The 20,352-nt window shown below is 38.6% G+C and overlaps 1 protein-coding gene across 1 annotated transcript in view; it reads right to left on the minus strand.

Moving 5' to 3' along the window:
- Window positions 1–20,352, minus strand: part of PHLPP1 (PH domain and leucine rich repeat protein phosphatase 1) — a 208,933-nt gene that overhangs the window by 38,345 nt on the left and 150,236 nt on the right. Inside the window, exons 5-10 of the mRNA XM_081801065.1 lie at window positions 14,962–15,108; window positions 14,121–14,351; window positions 8,534–8,736; window positions 6,643–6,703; window positions 3,762–3,857; window positions 257–412 (exon numbers count right to left, since the gene is read on the minus strand). Of these exons, the coding sequence (XP_081657191.1) occupies window positions 257–412; window positions 3,762–3,857; window positions 6,643–6,703; window positions 8,534–8,736; window positions 14,121–14,351; window positions 14,962–15,108 (894 nt within the window). The remainder of the gene's footprint in view (window positions 1–256; window positions 413–3,761; window positions 3,858–6,642; window positions 6,704–8,533; window positions 8,737–14,120; window positions 14,352–14,961; window positions 15,109–20,352) is intronic.

The raw sequence follows: 20,352 nt of genomic DNA on the forward strand, positions 1-20,352 counted from the left end.
TGCCTTCGGCTCAGGTCATGATCTCAGGGTCCTGGGATAGAGCCCCATGTTGGGCTCCCTGCTCAGCGGGGAGTCTGCTTCTCCCTCTCCCTCTGATTCCTAACCCCGTGCTCATGCTCTGTCTCTGTCTTTCTCTCTCCCAAATAGATAAATATAATAAAAGAAAAGAAAGTCCACACACCACGTAGGACAAGAATGCTAACGAGGGGGCATTCTACAACTCTGATGAATAACCCAAACAAACAAGCTACCGTACCTGTCGGCCTTCATCAGCAGGTTCGGCGGCAGCTCCAGGAGCTGGTTGTGCTGCACATCCAAGACCTCCACTGAGGTCCTCTCCAGCCTCTCGGGTAGCCTCGTCAGCTGGTTGTGTCTTGCCAGCAGCTTCCGGAGACTACTATTACAAAATAAGCTGTGCCAGAGGGGACAAAGACAGAAGGAAGCCTACTTAGCGCTAATTTGGGATAAGGAATAAAAAAAATGAACAGGAGTCGAACACTTAAAATGCTCTCTCCAAAGAAACATAAATTTATTCTGAGCAACTGCAAATTCCTAAGCTCAAACTTGGAGCTCTTTATATTTCAATACTTTCCATACTGTAAAACAAAAAAAAAAGAAATAAAAGAGGGTGGGAAAAACGATCAACAGGAATTATTTAACAAAGAAGCTCTACTTAATGAAAGAGAGAAAAACAAGTTTCATAGAAGATCTGAAGGGAATAGTCTAACTTTGCTAGACTCAGAAGCCATGCTTTAAAAGGCTGTAGGCTTCTCAAGGTAGGGCTCATGTCTTGTCTGCCATGGAACACAGGCGTTTTACCCACAGCAGATTCTCAATAAATAAAGTCGATCAATTTTTACCTACAGGATCAACATTAAATAAGGATTCTTCTCTCTGATTAAACTTTTACAAATGCCAACTGATAAAGTGTTACATTTTTCCTCATTTGCATTTCACAACCACAATATTTCTCCCTTTCCTTACTTCCCTAAGTCTGTATATTTTTCTTTTCTCTTTGGTTTAATCCTAGACAAAACTGAGACCCCTCCCAAAGAGAAGGAAATGCACTTAATTCACTATTCTCTTTTGTGCCTAGAGAGCTGTTTGGAACCCTGGCTATGTTTCTTCTACGGGTTATCAAAACCGCTACAAATGATGAATGCTTTAATCAAATATAAATCTGCTGTATGACCAAATTCAGACTTCTTCAACAGTTGTAGAGAATAAAACAGGCCCCAGGTTTAAACACAGAAATGTGGGGCCTGTGGCAGAGCAAGGTTATACTTTGCATCAGGATCAATCTGGAGGGAGACCTCATGTACAGTGCTGTCAAAGAACGAGGCCACCCCCACAACTTCCTGCCTTCCACCCTGTGACCTCACTCAGGGACCTCCAGGGCTGTTAAAATCACTCCACGCGACGGCCAAACTTTATTCACTTTAAATGTCGAAACCAGATTCTTCGTTCACAGAGACACAAGCAACCTGTCTCAACGCTGCCATGATTGGTACCTGGCATGACATCAGTGTGACAAGACAGATTATCCAGGACAGTCATTCAGTCACGGTTTTCACAGGGGGGTGGTCTCTGTAATTCACCTCAACCCAGTAATTCAGGATTTGGTTCACTAATTTTACTGTCTTACTGGGCCTGGGGTGCAATTTAGGATTCAGAAGGGAGAATGTGTTATTTATTATTTACACACACACACACACACACACACACACACACACACACACTTTATCCTTAAATAATGGATAACTGAAAGACAGATGACAAAATCTTTATATTGATTTTTCCAAATAAAAGAGATGTTACAACTACAGAATGAGTCTTAAATGCTAATTACTGGACTTAGCTGAATTCTTCTGGATACTAAGCATTAAAACACCTTATTTTCCTTTTAATACATTTCCATTTCTAAATATTAATTTGTTTTGTCAAATACTTTACATACATTGCTTAAACAAAGCTTGACTATCAAATCAGCTTCTAATGAACTGTGTCTTGCTGAATATTAGATCAATGATAGAGCTGATAGTTTGCAACTAAACACAGTAAGAAAACAGTATATATTGTTTTTGTCCCACACATTACACACACACACACACACACTCTGTTTAATTCCTTGACCACGGGGCATTTGCAATTTGCTTTTAAATAAGCCTTCGTTTAGAACCCCAAAAGAGCCCACCTAATGCAGATCAAATCAAAGATTAATTAACTTTGGGGAAAACTGGATAAAATATCTGTTAATCTTTACTTAATTGTTGGGTTTGTGTACACAATATCTTTGTTGAAGCCTGCAGTGAACACAGAGGCCTTAGACACCACTGTGCTGCTTATCTGTTGGATTGGGGAGGTTGAAGTGGGGAAGAGAACAGAGAAAACAGAAGAAAGGTAACATTGCAAGATTTTTTTCAACAAATTCTTATTCCCCCATTAGTAGGCGTCTGTCTTGATTTTTGCTGTTTGTCTCCTGAAAGGGTCTCTCTCAGGTTGGCCTCACACCTACACACACTTCTGTCCACAGGGCACAGCACCAAAGTCCTCTTAATAATGGTGCTGGGCTGCACTGGGTTGCCTAAAGGCTCAGTCAACAGAAAACTCTAAAGCAGAAAGCATTTTCAAACAGACTGCAATTCCAGGTATAGCATATGGCCAAGGAACAAAGTAAAATCAACTGAGCTTTCCAGGGATCGAAATGTAACCCAGATTTCTTTTATAAGATCTATGTTCTAACAGTGTTAACCAACAGAAATATAATGCAGGCCACATATGTAATGGTAAATTTTCTAGTAGCCACATTAAAAATGGTGAAAAGAAACAGATAAATTCATTCTTACATTTTATTTAACCCAATATATCCAAAATATTATTTTAACATGTAATTAACATACAGTACTAGTGAGATACTTTGCATCTACTGTACATTGCATACTTTGGCACTTCTCAGTTAGGACTCGCCACATTCTGAGTCTCAACAGTCATGCGTGACTAGTCCAGCTGCACTGGACAGCACAGTTACTCGTCGTATAAAAGACAGACAGCATTTCCACCATCATGGAAAATTCTATAGGATAGTACTGCAATAGGCTACCTTTTGTTATTAATTGCATGGCTAGTCACTAACAGTCAATAATATTTTGTAGCAGAATTAGTTAACCTGAAGATATTTGTTTGTATCTAAGGACACTAGACCTCATGACATGGCTGTGTTACAAATCTTGCCACTGAAGTGAAAATTATGAAATAAAAATAATACACATTAAGACAGAAAAGAGAAGGAAAGAAAAGTTCTTGGACCTTTATTCCAAATTTCATACCAAGAAAAACAGAATCTAGTTTGCTCTTTCTACGTTTAATGATCTAATAATCCTTTTTTCCAAAGTTATGTTCAAGGAAAACTGAGAATTATTTGTGGGGAAGGTAGACATGTGAGGTCAACAGACAGAAGTGAAAGATTCTGAAAGAACTGAAATTACAGAGGTGAACACACTGTTCGCTGAGTTTTCAAACACTGCTTATTTAGAAACATCCCCTAAGCACCACCCTGCGTGGCTTTGGAAAGCCTGGCTGACAAAGTCTCACCCTACTCTCCACTGCATGAAGAAAGTTTATAATTCAGAGATACCATATGAGATAAAAGACACTAGAAATAAGGTTTTAAAACAAATTATTTTAGGAGTTCATAATAACAAGCTAAATTATTAAAAAACTGCTCTAATTTAAGATTCTCTCACTCAGTCTGTAATACTCACCGTGCAGGAAGTTCACATATTTGATTATGGCCAATATCCAAAACTTCTAGCTTTCGGCTTTCGCATACCCACTCAGGCACGTTTTCTAAGCAGTTCCTAAATATAAGAATATACAATTTTTTTTCTTTGATTGGAATTTGGCCTAAAATATGGTTTGAAACTCAGAATAACTACACAAAATAAATCTTCTAACAAAATACCAAAGTATAGTGAATATTAATCAAAAGGATATGTATATTCACTTTAATCTAGAAGCAAGATGAAGTGTGACAAGGAAGAGGAAAGAAAGAAAAAGTAGAAAAGGACATAGTTATATCATCTCTAAAGTCTTAAAAAAATAAAAGGTCTGGTTCCCAGAATTGTTATCCTACGAAGTCTATAAACCCATGCAAGCTTAGCAAGAGGATGTCTTATATTGGAAAAAACAAAACAAAACAAGCAAACATACACATTCTTTCAATTAAGTAAAATGGCATAAAGTAGTTTTATTTTCCAATTTACATTTTTAATACTTCTTAACTCCAGTAGGTATCATGAAAGCATAGATCATAGATAAAAGGAAAGAAATGGTACCAGTTACCAGTCTCACCAGAGACCTGTGAGACTCAGAATTATTTGAAAACATTAGCTTATGCATTAAGATGGCAATTATAATTAGCAGAAACAAGGGAACTAAACTAATGCTGACTTTATCACTAAATGAACTCATCACTTCTTAGACAAATCTACTACAATGAGTAGCTCCCCAGTCATGGATGATTAGCCTTTTCTCTTCGTTTTTAAATGCGTGAAATGACCAGGCACAAAGAATATAAAATGATATGTACATTATGAGCACAACTCTTTAAAGACAGATGAACAATTCCATGCAAATATGATGCTTCGGACAGGACTCTATCAAAGTGAAAACCATTGTGATATTAACGGTGGTAGCATGATTAAAAATCATGTTCTTTAATTTTGCTAGTGTACTAACTTTTCAATTCAAATACAGAAAAGGTGGCCTTATTTTCTTAGTGTCTGTACAGGTACACATGGTTCTGGCTTTGAAGCCCTGGAGATCGACCCACTTAATTATTTTATAGTAGTTAACCCCTAAAACATCTTCATAAGATAGGAGAGTGAAAGTCCCTCTCACTATAAAGAACCTCAATATAGAGCAATAAAACTCCTATCAGCGATAAAAATAACCTGGAACTTCGAACTTGAGGGCCTAGTAAACACCATGGTGGGTGACAGCTCAGTTCCTGTTGATAACATAAATACTCACATAAAAGGAGGAGGGTGAAATACTCAGAGCTATGTCAGGGGGGTCAGTTTTTCTCAGAGAAAGTCCTATAGTTAGTTGGGGAGGCGAATGAGGCACAGCGAGTTACACTGAAGATTCTGGACATGAGAATTATAAAGAAAGATGGATAGCATTTAAGTGGCAGAATTCAGGGAAAAGCAAGACAGGGTTTCCAATTCAATCTCACTTAGGGGTTTCAGTGGGAACCATTTGCCAGTTACATCCTATAAATAAAAGGAGAATAGATTTACTCTATGGCCGACTCTGAAATAAATCTGTTCAAGATATTTATATATACCCATGTATGCAAACCCACTGCAGTACTGTTCTTAAAGGCTGAAGATAACAGCATTCAAGCCTGTTAAAAAAAAATAATCAGGTAAAATCTGACTTCAAGTTTATTAAACAAAATTGACAAGAATTTAGCAGAAAATTCATGAAGCACTATTCATAAAGTATTTTATAATTATAAATTTCTGATAAAATTTTAATTGTAATAATTCTGACACTTTCTTACATAATTCTGAGAACCTTATTAAAATAACTATTTGTATATTTTTATAACTAAAGGCAAATTCTGCACCCGACCAATTACATGGCAGTTGTATTGGATTTTGCACACTGATATGAGTTAACACTTGCTACACTGAGTGGGCCACAAACCCCCATGTACTGTGGTTGTTCAGAAAATTTTGGATATTTCCTTTGGAGTTATGTTAAAAGTTTCAGTTTTAGTGTGTTAAGATTATTAAAGTCTAATTTGTATAAATACATGCTTTATGCCTTCAGAAAAAAGTCTACTATATTTATGGGAACTGGAGTAAACATGACACAGTGCAGTAGTGAATTTGTATAAAAGGTGAGATGGTCAGCCTGTTTGCAAATAAGCTGAGAAAAGTGAGCAGGCCGGATGGAAATCCTACTTTGGTAGGCTTAGTTGCTATTTTCTAAGGGTACTTAGCAAGAAGATATAGGTGCAAAATAATAGAGGGAAGGAAAAAAATATCAAAGAGAGATAGCACAACATTTTTAAAATGAAGACTGAAGATATGGTTAATATAATTAAAGAAATTCTGGACCTTCCAGCCGTATGACACTCAACTCATTAATCTTTCAGGCCCAAACATGGTGGTCAAATTGGTGTCTAGAGGGACATAATACCTTGATTCTTCTATTTTGAACTATAGTACACAAATGTAATATTTTAACTAACAGATATTTACGTAGATTTTTCAGAAGATAAGTAAAAACTATGAATTTGTAATATTTTTTAAAAGATTTTTTATTTATTTATTTGACACAGAGAGAGAGAGAACACGCAAGAGCACAAGCAGGGGGAGTGGCAGGCAGAGGGAGAGGGAGAAGCAGGCTCCCCACAGAGCAGGGGGAGCCCGATGTGGGACTCAATCCCAGGACCCTGGGATCACGATCTGAGACGAAGGCAGTCGCTTAACCAACTGAGCCACCCAGGCGCCCTTAATTTGTAATATTTACTGTCAAAATATATAAAAAGTCTTTAGGTATAAGCTCAGACGGGATGATCTAAATAACTTTCAAGCAGACTCTAGAGTACTCTAGGACTTGGCATCTTACCTTGAAACATCCATGTACGACAGATAATTTGGAACTGGGTAAACATCCAGTTGAACAAGTTCTAGGAGGCAGGGAAAAAACACAAAGACATTACCATTCAAGTCACACAGAGACTTTTTGTATGTAGAACATCATCACTGTGCTTTATTCACCATTGTTTAGGTTAGGAAGTACAATACATCCATTTGTTAAACTTGGAAACCACAGGAAAGTACAGAGAACTTCCAATTTAATCACAAGATCTTATTCAGAGATTGAAATAAACCACTCCTACTTTCCTACCTTTCCCCCACCACTTACTGTGGCTCTCCTCTTGTTATACATGCTGAATGTTACCTGGAAGATTAACTGTATGAACAGTTTTTTAAATCTGGAATTCCTTCCATAAAACCATACGCATCTGGCTTTTGCCTTTTTTACTCTACTGAAACCATACTCTTGAGGGTCACAAATGACTTCCTCCACTCCAATCTGAAAACCCTTCCTCAAAACTGTATGAAATAGGATACCACCATCCACCTAGGGCTTCGTTTCTAAGAGTAGTTTCTAGGTGTCCTTCTGCTTCTCCAAACACTCACCCTGTAATTCACCAGTTCAGCATCTATTTGGTTGCCTATCCTGGCGCCCGCTGGGAGGGTCTTCTAAGTGGACTCCTGGTTCCAGTGCTCTTCTCTTTCCCAGTTAACCTTACTTCACGGTTGCAGGTTCCACCTCTAACAGATGTGCCTCAAACCAACATCTGTAGTCCTGAGTGCAAGTTCCCATTTGCTCCCATGAAAACCATTACAATGATGGTGATTGGCAAGGTGGTAAGGGCTCCACTCTTCTCCCATAAATGCACCCTGTACATTACTTTAACCGGAACAGTCTTACAGCATCACTTCCATCATGTGTCCCTCTACTTAAGAATCTCCACGGGCTCTCTAGCGTTTACTACACTAGCTTCAAAGCTTCACCATCTGACTCCAAGCCATGCATTCCATAACCACCTCTCACCATTTTCTAGTGGGCACCTATGAGTTCAGAATTCCCTGTTTTCTCCCATCTGCCGAACAGACCACATTAAGATTCTTTCCTCTTCAACACCCACTTGGTGCCTCCTGGCTATCCAAATCCTATAACCCTCAGTGACTTGTAGCTATCTGACATTTGGCTTGTTTCTCTCATGAGATGACAATAAACTCATTTCAAAAAAAGAAAAAAAATCCCCTATCCTTTAGAACTCGTGCACTACACTATTCATAGAACAAGTACGTGATAAACAATTGTTCAACTTGTAGTACTGAATAGTTGTTTTCGCTCGGTTTTCTGATTGCAGGGAATTGAAATCTTCACTTTAGTAACATATGTCCCTATGATCTTTTCTTTTTTAGAACTGTCATGATTTCCAGATTCTGAAAGAGAGATCTCATTAAATGAGTAAGACTCCTGATTTGTGGTGTCCTGTGGGTATATAATTCAGGTCTCTCTGAGGATTAGTTCCTTTGTTAGTGGAGCATGAAATCTGAGACCCTAAGTAGAGTCCAAAATGGACCTTCCTTTCATTTTCACTCTCCCATATTAAATCATGTTCCAGATTTACTATCTTAACAGGGTAGTCCAAGAAATAGTTTATTAAGGCCTTTTAATCAGAGGAGCCAAATCAAGAGTGGGGCAGTAATTTACCTAAATATCGCAATATGAGAAAAACAAGTTGGGACCTATAAAATCTTCCATTTTGGTTCTTTTAAATACCATACCAGCATTCTTCTTTTATGATTTTTACCTCAGCAATATCTGACACTTATTTTATTAAATGAGCAAAGTAAAAATCAGAGTGAGGCAGAGATGATGGTGCTGAGTCAATTCTTGGAACCAGAAGAGAAACTCTGATGTGGTCTATATCACATACCATTAGAAGCGGCATAGAGCGCTTTTAGGAAATAGCCACAGATGTTTAATGTCACCAGCTGATTCCTTTCACAGTGTAAAACTTCAATGTTGTTGAAAATCATGGCATCTAGATCACCAAGCTTATTGTCGCGCAGATCAAGCTGAGTGACGTGCTGAAGAAAATCCACTTCATCTGCTATTAGCTTCCTAATTACGTTCAGTCTTGAGGAGAAAGGACACAAACAGAGACTATAATTAACTGCAGTGCTATAAATAAATGGCCACACCCTAATATGCTGAGGTATGGAGAAGTCTCACTATATTATAGTCCTCCATGATTTCTTTAATCTCTACATCTGGACTTCCTTAACTGGCCAGATTCTTTGGTTATTTTTAGCTACAACTCCATGAAGGTCTTAATCTTGACAATATATTCTGAAACACAATTTGGACCACTTAGGCTGGAAGAGAAGCACATTTGTTGATTTTTACCTTAATTCATTTGAAGAGGAAAAAAAATCCACTTAATCATTTATTTTCGAAGAATTTAGTTGAAAGAACACAAGAAACAAAACCTAGAACAGCCTGTTAGGCACATTAGAACTACACTGAATATTTAAGGAAGGAGAAGGATTAGTGAGCAGGGAGATGAGCAGTTCATATAGGACAGAATTTAAGGGAGAACTTTGGGGTGGGGGGAGGGAATGAATGGGAGCCACATATGCACCAGAGATAAGAATGCAAACATCTGGATTTCTGGCTGGCTCAGGACCAAGAACTGATTACCAAAACTATCTCCATCTTAAAATATTGCTTGAGGGGTGCCTGGGTGGCTCAGTGCGTTAAGTGTCCGACTCTTGATCTCAGCTTAGGTCTTGATCTTAGGGTCGTGAGCTCAAGCCCCATGTTGGGCTCCATTAAAAAAAATAAAAATAAAATATTGCTTGGAAGAGCAAAGCACAGAAAATACTTTGGCATCTAGGATTCGCTGAGAAATTACAAAACAAGGACAACAATGGGATCAATAAATCTGGGATAGAGCAAGGCACGGGAAAACTGGCAGAACCTTGGCCATGAGAACTAGTTAGCTAACAGACTGAAGTTGCTATGGGTGGGTTGCCAAGAAGATAACTAAGTAGTAATGGGGACTAGGAATCAATAGAATGAAGATACACTTAACTTCAAAAGGGAGAAAAACAGATGAAAATCTCAATTCCTAGTTTGCTAGGCTACCCCCAACTCCTTTACAAATAAACAATAAGAACCCTGTACTTCTCATTACAAAGCCAACAAAGTGCTGAAATAATGTACTTGGTTAGAAGAGCATTAATATGAGGGTTGGAGCTTAGGAAAAAGCTAAAGTTTCTTGGTTGTGAATTTTTGCCCTTTGAAAAAAATAAAATAATGGTAACTGAAGAAAATAAAATGATGGTAATTGAATTATTAATAGTAATATCATAAAGTCACTGAAACGCAAGGATGAGTGACAGATAGCAAAGAGTTAGGATTTGTCAATCTGTAAGCATAGCATATGGCCTCTTCAAATGTCCCCAAGAGGATTTGTTTTTTTGCTTCTTTTTTTATTCCAGGTTGTAAGATTTAAAAACTGGCCTCAACCCAGCAATTTGCCTATTTCCAAATGCTCACTAGATTACTAGTATATGTACACAGAATTTTTTAAAAATCTCATTTTAGGGGCTCCTGAGTGGCTTAGTCAGTTAAACGTCCGAGTCTTTTTTTTTTTTTTTTAAAGATTTTATTTATTTGACAGCGAGAGAGGGAACACAAGCAGCGGGAGTGGGAGAGGGAGAAGCAGGCTTCCCGCGGAGCAGGGAGCCCGATGCGGGGCTCGATCCCAGGACCCTGGGATCATGACCCGAGCCGAAGGCAGACGCTTAACGACTGAGCCACCCAGGCGCCCCAAACGTCCGAGTCTTGGTTTCCACTCAAGTCATGATCTTAGGGTCATGATCTCAGGGTTGTGAGCCTGAGCCTGAGCCTGAGTCGGGCTCCGTGCTCAGTGCAGAGCCTGCCTGTGATTCTCTCTCCCTCTGCCTGGCCCCTCCCCCAGGTCATGTACACACTCTTTTTAAAGTAAATAAATCTTTAAAAAAAAAATTAAAAAATTAAAAAATAAAAAATCTCATTTTGGATACAACAGACTATAGAAATTGAAAAAATGTCCCATGTTCTTCTTACTTTACACTGTAGGTAACTTTCAAAATGTGGCATTATCATCTTCATTTGAAATAGCTCCCTCCTGTAATTTCACTGTATTAACACTAAAATAATTAAAGGTTCGTTTAATGAGGAGACAAAAGAAAATCTATAATGAGAGGGAATTGTTCAGTTTAAATTGCCAAGTCCTGTCAGGATTCAAATTCAAAAGATTTCAGGCTGAAACCATAATATATATTTAGGATGAACTTTCAAGGAGGCAAAATGTGATTAAAATTTCCTTCCAATAATCCCCAGTAAACACAACCATTTTATTTATTTCATAAATATTCACTGAGGTTTACTGTGTGTAGACAGGCAGTATGAAAGAGCATTATGTTCTAGTGCCAGTTTGCTGCTCATCACTTTGCGTTTGACCTTGAACAAGTCACCTAGTATCTCTGCTTAAGCCTAATTCTAATCTGTAAAATGGGGATAACACCTTGTCAACTACAAGGCAGCTGGGAAATGAAGTATGTGCCCATAGTATGCAAACAACGAAAGATATGGTGATGATCAGGATGATGACCTATGGCTTTGTGTCAATAAGAGATGAAGAAAAGGTGTTTGTCAACAGATTTAGTATGTTAGTGAGGAAAATCACATATGCTTTAAAATATAAAGACTACAAGTATGTGTTAAGTGCCGTAACTGATGTATAAAATACAGAGAATGGTCAAAAAAGGTGCAATGGACGGAGCACCTCATCTGAATCCCAAGGGTAGGCAGAATATAACAGATATGAATGGGAAAGAAAGCAGTGCATGAGTTAGGGCAGAACAGCCTCTGGACTGAAGAGAAAAGCGCAGGGAGGACTTCACACGTGAGTGCAGGAGCGCAAGGCATGTAAGAAGCTGCAAGGGGGGCTTAGGCAGTTAAAGTATCAACTAAGTGCTAACGCTGGATAACAAGGATAAAGAAGAGCAGTGTTTCTCGGTTATCTGTGGTGAATGAGCTCTGTTCTAAACTTCTAATCTATCATGTACTGATGTGTATAGTCTTACTGCACATGACCAGGACACAGCCCAGAGCACAGGCGGCTCCCCAAGTGAGTTCACCAACAGCTAAACGAGTCTATTCCCCGTGCAATGAGATGAGTTGCTTGTATGAGTCTACTTGCATACTGTGGCAATGTCAAATCACTGTATGTTTCTAAAACATTAAGTCTCAATTTCTATACATATTTCATTGTAGAAAGGTAGCAAATAGTTGGCTTCCCAGCACAGGTCAGAGGACCACACTTTGAGTAGCTCTGAGCTAGAGCCGCATCCCCAAGGGACTCACAGGCTAGTAGGTTGAAACCAGATAAGAAGAGTTTAAATACCTCCAGCCAAAGAACCGAAGGCTCTGGGCAAGACTGTGCTTGCTTGAGAGGCTACACAATGGAAACAGATGCAGTAGCGAGAAGGAAAAGGAAGGGACAAAGAGAGAAACCATTGTGAAAGAAGAAACTCATAGAATCTGGTGGTAGACCAGAGACAGGGTCCAAAATTTCATGTCTATAGACACAATGAAGTGATGTTGCTATCAGTAAAATAGGAATCCAGGGGAAGAACTAGTTGAATAAAGAAAGAAGCTGAACTGTTTCACAGGGGGTGTGGTGAAGTGTGCTAATGGGGGGAACCAAGGTAAAATTATCCAGGAGGCACCTGAGGTGGAATTAGTCCCAAGAAGAGAAATTAAGGGTTAGAGAAAGATTGGGGTCCTGCAACTGATCTCCTCTAAAAAGATCCAATTAGAACTAGAAATCTAGGTGACTCCATTTAAAAGCGCTTAAATGCTTTAATATGAAAGTTTTCTAAATCCAAGCGACTCAGAGACAAATAATGTTAACAATTTAGAAAGTTAACAAGAAAGTTAAAGTGTTTAGTGCCGTCTCCTGTGACATTCCAAAAAGTTCTCAAAGTCAGATAAAGTACTACCATTTGTACTCCTCAAATTAAGAATTCTATGTCTGCAAATTGCTAACCAACGCTTCCCCAGGTGCAACAGGCATGATTTCTTTAGTCTGAGGAAAGGGAAAGGCAAGCAATTCTTGTTTTTGTTTTTGTTTTTCAAAGATTTTATTTATTTACTTGAGAGAGAGAGAGCACGAGCCGGCGGGAGAGGGAGAGGGAGAAGCAGACTCCTCACTGAGCAGGGAGCGGTGAGGCTCCATCCCAGGGCCCTGAGCTCAAGACCTGAGCAGAAGGTTGACACTTAACCGACTGAGTCATCCAGGTGCCCCAAGGCAAGCAATTCTTTGAGGGACTGGAATAAATGAGTTTCCAAGGCCAGACCAAATAAATGCAGAAGAAAAGGAGCAAAAGATGATGCTTCTTTATACTGACAAAGGTCAACAGGTCTGAGTGAGGGTCCAGGGTTACCAACAGAGAGGAAAGTGGGTAGTAAGGCAAAGAAAGAGCCACCTTTGACAAATGGGAGTTGTAAAGAGTCCAAGAATGATGCCTAAGCAGGTTCCATGAGTAAAAAGAGTCCTCAATTAGGTAATAAGAATGATACATAAAACACATTGGAAGTGTGAGGCATTTAACTCAATTCCTTCCCAAACTCTAAGAATTAGGTTCTATTATTAACCATAATTTAGAGATGAGAACACAGTTGCAGAGATATTAAATATCTTGCCCAAGATTTAACGTAATTATTACGTGGTCATCAACCCCTGGCTAATGGAGGAATTAGTTTGGTTGAAAAAGTATCAAGTTGGGCAAATCAGCATGAAGGCCTAAGCCTGATATGTTGCTTTGCAGGACCTCAGTCCCATGACAGACTCGTTTTTCCTTAAAAAAGAGAAATTTAGAATAGCTTCCTCCTTGTGTACTGGTTCTTTGCATGTTAGAACTAAAACTGAACCTCACATACTTAGGGATAATCACTGAGCATCTTTAATGTAGCAAGGACTATGCTAGCGGTTTTTAGTTGGAGTTTAGCAAGATCAGGATTCAAAATGCAGGTTCCTTGCTCTTGTGAGGTGTGAGAGTGGAGGTTCTGGTCAAACTTGGGCCTAATGAGAGGTTATGAATTTTTTATTTTTGTAAAGAACAGTAAACTAAGGGCAGAGCCATGTGGATAGAAAAAATAGGAAATTAAAATAAATAAGTTAAATAAATAATTTAATGAATACATTATATTACATTAGGGAAGTCAAGGAGGGAAACACAATTTAAAAAAGAAGAGATGCTCAATGCTGTTACCTATCTCAAGCCACAGAAAAGGAGGACAAAGAGAAAAAATACTCACTTTGTTCTCAATGATATGGTTTTCATTCACCATAAACTGCAACTAACCAGCTTGCTTGCCTTGCAGAAGAATGTCACCAAAAGGGCTATAACCCACTCCTAAATATAAGCCAACCACTTAAATGGGATATATTTCTTAAAAATAGTTACCTTAGATCCACATGTTTAATGTGAGGCATTTTTCTTAAAGCCTGTAGCCTAAGGGTCTCCATACAGTTTCCAGACATACAAAGTTTATCCACAGCAGTCAATTTCTCCAAAACCTCTGGAATGTCAGTGAATTCATTGAAAGAAAGACCAAGATAACTAAGCTGATGCATGTTCTCCAACTCAGGAGGAAGGGCCTGGAGAAAGTTTCCATCCAACAAGAAAGTCTGTAAGCTAGTAAAGAAAACATAAGAATTATAAAGAGAATGTAAACTTTACATGTTTATTATCAATGTACAAGTTCCATAAATATAGATGATATTATTAGTAAATAAAATGAATTACCTTTTGCAAAATGCATAAGGGCAGGGCCCAAGGCAATAATACACCACAGAGAAAAGATCAGAGATAAGCATCATAATCTTTTACTGAAAACCAAAATTATGACCCATTTTCCCAACTTGGATAGGCATAAATGGGAACAACGTGAGCTAACTACAGTGTGAAGCAGCCCCAAGACCCATCTTTCATTGTTACTTTAAATATTAAGTCTTAGAATTCAACATAACTCAGAAAATGAGAAAGTAAGCATATCATCCCATGGGTAGACACACTCATCTGTGGGGATCCTCAGTTCTAAACAAGGGTATTTTAATTTTTTACAAGACTTTAAAGAGTATAAAAGCTAACAAATGAACTCTCCAGAAGAGCCTGACGTCTTGCTTTGGAGCCAAGAGTTCCATGACCAACAGAATAAGTTAACTAATCTCTTAAGCTGTGACCCCAGTGCGGCTTCCCCAGGGGTCTCTGAGGGATATCGTGCAGTGGGGCTTGAAGTACGCACTTGTGCATAACCCCGACGGCTGCGGGGACTGCTCGCAGGGCATTGCAGGACACGTTCAGCTCAGTCAGGGTTGGAATATTGCAGACTGCTAATGGGAAGTCCCCTAAATGATTATTGGAAAGGTTAAGACTCCTCAACTTGGTGAACCTGTTACAATAAAACAAAAGAAAAAAGTGTCAGAGATGCATAAATCACATTATTTTAGTATAGCCTTAGAGATAATCCAACCCAATTCAGTTGAGGAGGAAATGAGCCCACAGAGGTTAAGCGCACAGCAGAGCTGGAGTGCACCTCTTCAGACTCTAAGGTCAGTTATATTGTTATATGTTATATTTTACCTAAAATATAACAGTTATATTTAAAAACAAACAAACTTGTCAGTCCAGAATGAGATTGAGTATTTGAAGATGTGAGTTCTGCCTGAGTAATTTTTTTAGCTTTACCCGGGCCAGCTTCATTAACACACCATTACGTGATAATGGAGAGAGAGGGAAAGAACAGGCAGATCTAGCCCTTCCGAATTTCTGTGTTACCCACACAAGTCAAAAATCTTCCTGCTCAAAAACTAATGATGTCATGTATGGTGATTAACATAACATAATAAAAAAAAAATCTTTCTGCTTCATTTCTCCCCAAATATAAACCTGAAATAAAAAATTAATTTATCAGAACTACACACTCTCTCAGGGAACCAAGTTTTTATAGTTCCAAATTTAAGAACCAATTATCATTTTTCAGTCTCAACCCAATATTTGATACTGCTAAGCACATGCCCTTTCTGGAAAAGCTCTTCTCATTTCACTTGTAAGACCTTTTCCTCACCGAGCCTCTTTCAACACTCTTTGATTCTTTTCTTCTAGGTTTCTTTCTTTTTTCTTCATCTCTTCTTCCTCACTCCACAGTTAAGTGTTTCTCACAGATCTCTGCTTTGCTAGCTTCTCTCCTTTCTCTACCTTGCCTTCCTTGGAAATCGTTTTACTGCTCTGTGAACAGCTCTCTCGAAACCACCACACACCACCCCCTGCCTCCTGGGCTACCCTACAGGATTTCCAGTGCGAAACTCAACTGATGTCTTTCTCCCAGACCAGCACTTCCTTCTGATTTATTTTTGTTAATGGCTCTTTCATTTTCTCAGTTGTCCAAGTGATTAAAGAAGTCATCTTTAAAGTTTTACTTCTCTGTCAGTCCACTGCTGACCTCTACCCTTTCTTTTTATTTGAGATGAGAATCAGATTAGTTATTGCATTATGCTAATTATTTTTAAAACTGACCAAGCCTAAATATTGGGCAGTATGTACAGTGCCTAGAACAGACATACACTTAAAACTAAATCCAATTCAGCATTTTTTTTTTTAAGATTTTACTTACTTATTTCAGAGACAGAGAGTGAGAGAGAGAGAGAGCACGAGAGGGGGGAGGGTCAGAGGGAGAAGCAGACTCCCGCTCCAGCCCGATGTGGGACGTGATCCCACGACCTTGGGACCATGACCTGAGCCGGAGGCAGACGCTTAACCGACTGAGCCACCCAGGTGTCCCTCCAATCAGCATTAAGGAAATTGTCATGTGCCCGATCTGTTGAATTTTATAATAAAAAATGCTGTTTTATTTTTAAAAAATTTTTTAAGACTTCATTTATTTGAGAGAGAGAGGGAGAGCACACTCACGCACAAGCAGGAGGAGAGGGACAAGCAGAGAGAGAGGGACAAGCAGAGAGAGAAGGACAGGCAGACTCCATGCTCAGGAGCCCAAAGTAGGGCTGATTTCATGACCCTGTGATCATGACCTGAGTGAAAATCAAAAGTCAGATGCTTAACCGACTGAGCCACCCAGGTGCCCCTAAGCTTCATTTTAAATAATGACATAAAGTTTATTCTAAACAGAAAGGTGACACTTTAAAGTGTTACTTTGATTTTTCTTTTATAATAGCAATTTTCTTGAATGGTGAAGTATAGACCTAATAGTATTTTAAATTAAACAAAAGGTTAAGAATTAACTGCTAAACCTGAATAATCATTTTTAATTTGCTTTCTACTTTACAATGTGATTCATTAGGCCTTCTTAAAACAAAGAATGCTTATCCTTTATTCTGACTAAATCATCCATGATTTACACTACACGAGCTAGAATTACAGGTTCTATTATTCCTAGTTCAGAGGTTCTCAAAGCATGGCTGGAGGACCCTGGAAGAGGTTGCTCAGACCCTCTTAAGAGAATTCCCAAGGTCAAAACTACTTTCGTAACAATACTAAGATGCCATCTGCCTTTTCCCATTGTCCTTTTCTCTCAAGTGTCCAGTGGAGACTTCCACCTGGTCTTTATGACAGCACACCCAACTTGATGCAGAAACGGAGAAATCCAACTACCTTCTATTAAGCCAGACATGAAAAGATTTGTAAAAATATAAAACAATGACACTCTCCTACCTATTTTTTTTTTGTTTTCTAAAATAGTTACTTCTCATAAAAAATGTGTATGTCAACAAGAATGGGTTTATTAATTTTCTAAATGAATATATATTAAAATAGTTCTCAGTTTAAGTTTTTAATAGATTTAATCCACATAAATAAAAACTGCTTAGGGTCCTCAATTTTTGAGAGAGTAAAGGAGTCTTAAAATACGGTTGCCAGATAAATACAGAAAATAAACACATTTTTTTTTAAGTGTAAAGTATCTCCCAAATATTGCATGGGACATACTTATACTAAAAAAAAAAAAATTTGTTGTTGTTGTTTTTCTGAAATTCAAATTTAACTGAGTGCTTTTTTGTCCTTCTAAATCTGCCAACTCTATCCTGAAATAGATGAAACTGCTGTTCTAGTCCAAACAAAAACAGTATCCTACTTTCTAGATATGATTCCTCATTTGGTAGAACTGGCCACAGTTTAAAAATATGCACAATTAAACTGAACTTAGGAAAAAAAAAAGTTCCTCTAGGAAAGAAATAGACCTACCAGACATTATCCCACACAACAGAGTGGAGATGAAATGATTACAACTCCAGGACTTACTCAAGACAGCAAATGAGAGCACACTTTTGGAAAAGTATTTATCAATAACATGGCGGCAGGGGGCAGAGAGTATATTCATCTTTGCAAACAAGTTTACTAGAACCACACTGGCCCTGACCCAAAGGAAAGCAGTAGTAAGCCGAATGAGTAAAAAGCAGTTGAAGAAATAAACAAAAATAAAACTCTTAACAAGTGCCCTCCATAGTCTCATGTATACATATATTTGCATTTTAAAATGGCTACAGGCTCTAAATATAAAGAACTGCAATTATTCTTTGCATCAATTCAATGATAAAAATACTACCAGACCTTATGATAAAGAGAACTGCCCCCAGTCCCAGGGGCCAAGCACCCCCCCACAGAACAAGGAGTCTGAGCTGTCCAATCAGACAGCAACAGCCCTCAGGGACTATGGAGCACCTGAAATGGGGCTGGTCCAAATTGAGATGTTCTCTAAGTATAAATAAACAATGGATTTCAAATACTTAATACAAAAGAGAATGTAAACTCATTAATAATTTTTTAGAACAGATAGCAATTTTGCTATACTGCATTAAATAAGATAATATTATTAAAATTGATTTCAATGGTTTCTCCTTACTTTCTCTGTGACTATGAGAAAATTTAAAATTAACTTACATGGCTCACATTTTACTTTCATGGAGAAGTGTTTTCTCCATGCTAAGAGTAAGCAGATTTCCAGAATTCTTTACCCAAATGACACCAAACCTGCTTTCAGGGCTTGTGTGGGCCTCTTCCCTGGGTCCATCTTCCTCACCCATAAACCCTAGGCCTGGACAGCGTGTCCACAGCCCTGCAGTGTGAGGGATGGAGCTAGAGACAGAAGGAGAAGACATGTGGGCCACTGGGCCAGATCTCCCCACGCCGCCATATCCAGTATGGAATCCCAAGGGGTCTGAGGATTCTAAACTTGAACCTATGCTTGCAAGTCATTAGATGTGTTAAGGTAGGAGGAGAGAATATATTTTATTTAACAGTTTATTAGCTTGATTATAACTTGAATATTTAGATATATGGTATGAGGCCTCCATTTAAACTCTTGCCCTAGACCTGTACATTTTAAGGGCCGATTCTGATTTATAAGTATCTTAAATTTCTTTCCTTCCTTCTCATCACATTCCCCACATCCCTCATATTCCTCCCTGTGCAGCCCATCCCCCAAATTCTTTCCAGAAAAGAACACAGTGTTCAGTAGACTTGTTTAGCAAACAAAGCATGAATTGTTTCTGAGAACTCAAGTTCTTGGTCCCAACACATTAAAATTCATTTGTTTTGGAAACTCTAACCCTTACCCTTCTTAGAGTTCCACTTTTTCTTTACAGATGTGGAAAGCAGTCTGATTACAGGCATCTGCCAATTCAAAAATCCCTTCAGAGAAAGATAACCTAGAATCTACTTCTCTCAGGTCTTAAAATGGTGAAGAGATACCTGGAGGCAATGTTTAAGTTAAAAGAGAGATAAGAAATCAAAATGGGGAGTGGATGACCTTTCCTCCCTTTACCTTCTTTCAAAAAGAATGCAGAGGAGGGAGCAAGGTAACAACACAGGGTTAGGGAAGAAAAGACTTGAAATCTCTATGTCTCCTACAAAATAAGACTTTTAGCTCTGTCATGCTAATAGGTGAACCCCATAAATTATCAAATGTATACAGACCCAGATTCCAAAATAAAACTGGCTGACTTTGGAAAAATACGTATTTGGTGAAGTATTTTAAATAATTTTTTTAATTAACATATAATGTATTATTTGTTTCAGGGGTACAAGTCTGTGATTCATCAGTCTTACACAATTCATAGCGCTCACCATAGCACATACCCTCCCCAGTGTCCGTCACCCAGCCACCCCATCCCTCCCACCCCCCTCCACTCCAGCAACTCTCAGTTTGTTTCCTGAGATTAAGAGCCTCTTATGGTTTGTCTCCCTCTCTGGCTTCGTCTTGTTTCATTTTTCCCTCCCTTCCCTTATGATCCTCTGTCTTGTTTCTCAAATTCCTCCTATCAGTGAGATCATATGATAACTGTCTTTCTCTGATTGACTTATTTCGCTTAGCATAATACCTTCTAGTTCCATCCACCTCAGTGCAAATGGCAAGATTTTGTGGTTTTTGGGGGTTTTTTTTTGATGGCTGCATAATATTCCATTGTGTACACACACACACACACACACACACATATACACACACCACATCTTCTTTATCCATTCATCTGTTGATGGACTAGGCTCCTTCCATAGTTTGGCTATTGTGGACATTGCTGCTATAAATATTGGGGTGCACGTGCCCCTTCGGATCACTACGTTTGTATCTTTGGGGTAAATACCCAGTAGTGCAATTGCTGGGTCGTACGGTAGCTCTATTTTCAAC

Source organism: Leptonychotes weddellii, chromosome 13, assembly GCF_054177405.1.
Source record: "Leptonychotes weddellii isolate Sample4059 chromosome 13, ASM5417740v2, whole genome shotgun sequence".
Classification (NCBI taxonomy): domain Eukaryota; kingdom Metazoa; phylum Chordata; class Mammalia; order Carnivora; family Phocidae; genus Leptonychotes; species Leptonychotes weddellii.